Below are 6,000 nucleotides of genomic sequence, written 5' to 3'. Positions count from 1 at the left end.
CCTTCCCGCCCAAAGAGGTCCCGGAAATCTAAAAAAGTTAACCCTGATCCAGATGGAAAATCTGGGGTCGAGACTTCCTCGCCTCAGAAGTTGAAAAAGAAGAAAAAGAAGGGTAAGAAACCTCCAGCTGGTGAAGCATCTGCCCCACACCTGGCGGGCGAAGAGATCTCGAACCCCTTGGGCGGTGCAAGGTCCTCACCTTGTCCGGAGGGAGTTCCCGCTGGTCAACAAACTCCTGAAAATTCTCCCAAAACAATTCCTTCCTCTGGTCAAGTCGGGGCGGACCCAGCTGGAGTATCTTTCGCCCGATCGATGAGCCCTCAGGACGAAGGTGCAAACCCCCAAGCGTCGTCAGTCTCTTGCCACCCCAGTCCTGAAATCAACCATGCTACTACTGGCGATCAAACGGGATCTTCACCAAGCCAACAGCCTTCCACCATCGACTTCATGTTGTCCAACGCCTTTCTCGGTAGTATGAGAGCGGATGAGATTCCTGATCTTGACATCACAGCGCAGGAAGCCCTCAACCACCTCTTGCGAGCGGGGTGTCTCTTCGCCCAACTATCCCAAGACTCAGCTTCTTCCGCAGAAGTGGAGAAACTTCAACAAGAGGCTGAAGGTTACTGCGCGGCCACGCAGGAGGCTCACAATGAGTGGGACAAGTTGCTGACCCAGGTGGTAGCTCAAACGAGGAAACTGACCCCTTAGGCATTGATATGAACTACCACGAGGAGGACCTGGCTGCTTGCAAGGAAAGGAAGAATGAATTGGAGTTGGATTGGTACGAACTCCAGCAAGAGGTGAAGGCAAAAACAGAGACAATCAACGCCGGCAGGGCCGCTTGCATCGTCCAAGACAAGGAGATCGCATCCCTTCTCAGCGAGTTGGGAGCGACGAACGAGGCCCTAACTGATGTGAGGTTGCAACTTGAGGTAGAAAACCAGGCCCTCGCGGATATGGACTCCAAAATCAAAACCTCTCAAGCCAGGTTGGTGGTTGGCGTTGCTGCCGAGGTCGTGGAAGAACGTGATCGCAGCTTCTTTCTCGCCAAGGCTTAGGTTCAACATCTCTACCAAGGAATTAACCTTGATGGAATGGGAGCTTTCAAGAAGATTACCTCGCATGGGCTTGTTGGCCTTGACGATCCTCCGGGTTTCTCTGCCAAGCGCTTCGCCGCTACTGAAATTGAGAGGGAAAAAACGTCAATGTAAAAATAGCTATGTTGTTTCTTTTTTTTTTTTTGCTCTGACTCTCTTTATCATCTTCTGTAATCGATTAATGTTCTTATATTTTTCCTTAGTTTGATTTCGTCTCGCGTTTGCCCGTCGCCATTTAGGCCACGTTTTAGGAGTTTTCGCCTTGCATTCGCCTGTCGCCATTTAGGCCGCGTTTTAGGAATTTTGCGCTCGTGTAGCGATTTTGAAGGTGTGCCGAAGAAACTAGATCTTTTTCTCATTTTGAGGCTTTTATTCACACCAATATTTCCCGTAAGAGCAGGTGTGGCCTTGACGGTTTTATCCCGCCAAGGGCTTACACTGCTGGGGGCCCAATGGCCATATGGGTTTACCCAGACTTATGCCTAGTTTATGTTCTCACCCATATTTCGGGGAGGCCTCGTATTCCCAGATTTCGGGGAGACTAAGGGGATAGGGGACCCACCCCATTTTTGGGATGAGTCGCTTTCCCGCACACATCGCCAACGAGAGGTCAGCGCTTCGCGCCGGACTTTCTCGGAGCAATCCCCAGACATCAAGGTCGTGTTGGGATGGCCACCTTCGGGGAATTTTTCCCACCGAGCAAATGTGACGTGTTAATTGAGTTGCTATCTGGGTAGCATCGGTTCGCGTCGGACTTTCCCGGAGCAATCCCCAGACATCAAGGTCGTGTTGGGATTGCCACCTTCGGGGAATTTTTCCCACCGGGCGAACGTATCTTTGTAATTTGAGTTAGGAGTATTGCTAGTGAATATCCTTTTGCATTTCATCTGAATAAAAGTTTTCTTTCTACATCGAGGGATGCCTCGTTAAAAAACTCTCGTGTCGGAGAAAAAGAGTGCATCTTTATTTTTTATCCTACTTGTTTTGATCTGATCCTTCTGCCGCGCTCTCGCCCTTGTCAAAAAACTTCCAGGTCAAAGTATCGTGCCCAGAGCCTCGTCCTTTGTTCATGACGTGCTCGCCACCCACTCCATGCCGCCGCGGATTTGGCGTTCCTGCCAGCGGGTTGCCAATTCGCTCTCTTGCACGCTCCACTTGTCTTTCCTGCCCTTGAAGACCTCTCCCCTTACCGACTTCCGTTGCCTTGCCTTGGCCTTACCCTTATCCTTGATGCGGTAGGTCAGGCCTCTTCGCCCTACCTTTTGCTTATCCCAATCCTGTCCAAACAGCTCTGTTCTTTCCTCCTCGCCTTCTTGGCGTTGGAGAATTCTTAAGTCTGCCCCTGGGCTCACCACCCCTTTTACCTTCCGCACGCTCGGTCCCTTGCTCATCAGAGCTAGTGTCCTGAACTGCGGAAGTTCCCAAAGTTCCATATCTTTCGGGCTCCAGCTGAAGAGGTCAAAATTTTCCTCTACCAACTTTTCCAAACGTCGTTCCTGTTCGGACGTGAGCCTGGGCCCAATTGCCAACACTCCTCTACTGAATTTGTACCTTTCTAGATCGTAAACTATCCCTGCCCAGCGCTCCTCTGCCATAATGTCTGTGGACGGTCCCTTTCTTCTTGTTTCTTCAACCTCTTTCACCTACCTTTGATTATTCTGTTGTCTTTTTACCTTTTCACCGGCATTCTCTCCCATCCTACGCTCCTGTTTACCGCTCTTGTTCTAGTTTCCTTCCAGAATTTCTATTTCATGACACCGATGTCCCTCGTCAGCTCCTTTTTTGCCGTACATGTTGAGGCAATTGTTGTAACATTCTCTGGCTCGCCTTTGGTCGACTGCAATCTTTCCCACTCTTCCGCACATCAGCGGATACTTAATCGCCAGATGAGCCGTGGAGATTACCGCACAAAGGTGGTTAAGTGTGTTCCTTCCTATAATGACGTTGTATGAAGCTACGACCTGTATCACAAGGTATCTCACACGAAGGAGCTTGGCATTCTCATCGATCCCAAAGATTGTGTCCAAATCTATATATCCCCGCACCCAAACTTGCTCGCCTGAAAACCCCACCAGAGTTCATGTATAAGGCATTAAATCTTTATCCGTTAATCCCAGCTGATCGAATGCATCTCCATAGATGATATCAGCAGAGCTTCCTTGGTCCAGAAGGACTCGGCGGACATTGAAACTGTTGATCCTAATCATGACGACTATAGGATCATCCTTGTGCGTTTTAACCCCCTCAAAGTCTGCCGTTGAAATTACTATGTCAGGATGCTGGAACCCAAAAGGAGTCTCGTATTGTTGCACCGACGTCACCACCCTAGCGTGTCTTCTCCTCGCTGAAGCTGTTACACCACCCCCGCCGAAGCCACCTACAATTCTATTTATCGTGCCAACTGGTGGCTCAAGATCCTTATTAAAGGTTTCCTCCGCTCCTTTCTTCTGTGCGGCTAGCATCTCCTTTTTGTCAGCATTTGGCGTGTGGCGACGATCTTCCCGCCGACGATCGTCTTGCTGGCGAGACCCCCTGTACTTGTTCCCCTGCTGTCGCTCTCTGTTCCAGCGATCGCCACGTTCATTCAGCTGCGACCGCCCCGCTCGGATGAGCCTCTCGATTTCATTCTTCAGAGTAAAGCAGTCCCCCGTGTCATGTCCTGCTGAACGGTGGTATTCACAGCACTTGTTCTTGTCTGTCGTTGCCCGAGGCGAGTCAGTCCCTCTTTCGCCCTCTTCAACTGCGTGCGTCGCCTTAACTTCACGCAGCAGCTCTGTTAGGTGGGCGTTCAAACTTTTCCCTACCTCCTCTCGGTGACGGGAGTCAGCCTGATGCCAGGGCCGGCGCCGCTCAAAATATTCCTTTTTGGGATACAAAGATTCCCTCGGTGCCCTTTCCCCTGTTCGAACCTTCCTGTCACGTCTTCTGCTTCCCTTTACTTTCTCCTTGCTCGGCTTATCTTCTGGTGACACATCCCTCTGGTCGCCATCCTTCTCTACCTTTGCGCGTCTCCGCTTAAAAGCGTCATCCTCCTCGTCAAGTATGTACGTGTTCGCCCGGGCTCGCACCCCCGCCATTGACCTGACTAGCTTTCGACTCAATTTACTATTTAGCTTCCCTGGCTGCAATCCGTTTTTGAAGGCGCGGGCACAAGCATTTGGCTCGAATTCCTCTATCTTTACTGATGCAGCGCTGAACCGCTTCACGTACTGTTTCAAAGTCTCACCCTCAGATTGACGCACGTTGTACAAATCTTCAATCGTCACCTGCATAGTTTTGCTTGCCGAGAACTGGACAAGGAATTTGGACGAGAAGTCACGAAAGTTCGTGATGGATCCTCGTGGTAGAGTCGTGAACCACGCCATTGTTGTGCCTTTGAATGTGGCTGGAAACATCCTACACTTGACCGCATCAGAAGCGGCGCTGATCACCATCTTTGTATTGAAATACAGCAGGTGCACCTTGGGATCAGCCTTTCCACTGTAGGTCTCCAGAACTATATTCTTCATATTGTCTGGAATGACAACTTCTCTCACCGCCGCTGAAAACAGTTCGAACTCAGCCACAGCCTCTGCTTCGCGCTCTCCCTCATCTTGCTGCTCAAAACGATACTACTCTAGCTGCTCTTGGAGATTCTCGTTTCGTTGTTGTATATCGTTAATACTACTAATCAGACGTCTCCAATCTTGGCTGGAGATCGGTGCCTGAGGCGCCTGAGTCTCTCCTCCTGAAGCTGCGGGTGACCTCTGCCGCTCTGGCGAGGATGGCGGTGAGGGCAGCGGAGGCGTCAGAGAAGGAGGAGGTGGAGGCGGAGCAGGAGGAGTCACTTGATCCGTCTCCTCGTGTTGAACCTGCGCACGTCGTGGCCTGCCTCTGACGCGGCGCGAAGGCGAAACATGCCGATGCTCAGGATCTTCATCACGTCGTCTGCGACGTGTTTCCATCGGAATTGGAGAATGTCTACGGAAAAACTCGGAAACTGAAGAAACTGTGCAGAAAATCAAGGAATCTTCTTCTGGATCACCATCTCCGAAAAACTCGAGAACAATTGCTTAGAAGAACAAGCTTCACTCCACTGAATCGTGATCCACGTAGTCCAGGAATAGAAATCTACAGGTTCCCACAGACGGCGCCAATGTTCCGTGCTAAAACATAGAATGGGAAGGTAGTACCCAAAGGGTGAGGAAAGTGATATGAATGCTTAGAGAGAGAAACTCTAACCGCTTAGAGAGAGAACATGTAACTGAATTTCAATGCTATTATTTCTCAAATGAGCTAAAAAGTCCCTTACAATTGGTATTCCCCTCCTATTTATAAAGGTGGAGTTGGGCTTTGGCGCCCTTAATCTATCTAAATGGGCCAGTTAGGCCTCAGAAAGGGAGGCCCAAGGTCCTGATGTGTCCCACGCCTAAGGTTGAGTCTCCTGGGCGAGGGACACTAGGGTCTCGCCCAGTCCACCCTTATTACTTCTACAACTCCATAGTGCTTTTCGAAGAAAAGGTGCAATTAATGAATTATTCTGCTCATTACTAACCTTTCTAACTCCAAACCTGTAAATGATGGTCTCTCCAATTCTACATGCAAAAAACTTGTCAAAATAAATCATTGTGATGTGAGGTCGTGGATGTGATGGTTTCCTTGATGTAGAATCTCAAATTCTCATGAAAGTCATAGATATAGTTATGCTTGAGAAAAAAGTCACACAAAGACACATGAACATTTAGAATATCCACAGGAAGAAAGTACGAAAATTGGGGATTTGGGTTTGGCACCCCACCTATTAGGTTTGGCACCCCATGTATTCAATACGGAAATTTAATTTCCGTTTTCAAAACGGAATTTAAAATTCCAATTTGTTTTTTATATGCAATGAACGGTTGAAAATGTGCCACATATGCTAAAA

At 49.2% G+C, this 6,000-nt stretch overlaps 1 protein-coding gene across 1 annotated transcript; it reads right to left on the bottom strand.

Moving 5' to 3' along the window:
• Positions 1–3,175: 3,175 nt before the first annotated feature.
• On the bottom strand, positions 3,176–4,606 carry LOC130725187 (uncharacterized). The gene has a single exon (XM_057576437.1). It carries the CDS (start codon positions 4,604–4,606, stop codon positions 3,176–3,178), a length of 1,431 nt encoding a protein of 476 aa, XP_057432420.1.
• Between the last annotated feature and the right edge of the window lie 1,394 nt (positions 4,607–6,000).

The sequence above is a fragment of the Lotus japonicus genome, chromosome 6 (assembly GCF_012489685.1).
Source record: "Lotus japonicus ecotype B-129 chromosome 6, LjGifu_v1.2".
Classification (NCBI taxonomy): domain Eukaryota; kingdom Viridiplantae; phylum Streptophyta; class Magnoliopsida; order Fabales; family Fabaceae; genus Lotus; species Lotus japonicus.
Note: the sequence above shows the minus strand (reverse complement) of the source record. Positions and strands in the feature narration are given on the sequence as shown.

What these genes read in the sequence shown, in the direction of transcription:
- LOC130725187 (XM_057576437.1), bottom strand. Translation starts at nt 4,606, where the DNA reads ATGAAGAATATAGTTCTGGAGACCTACAGTGGAAAGGCTGATCCCAAG.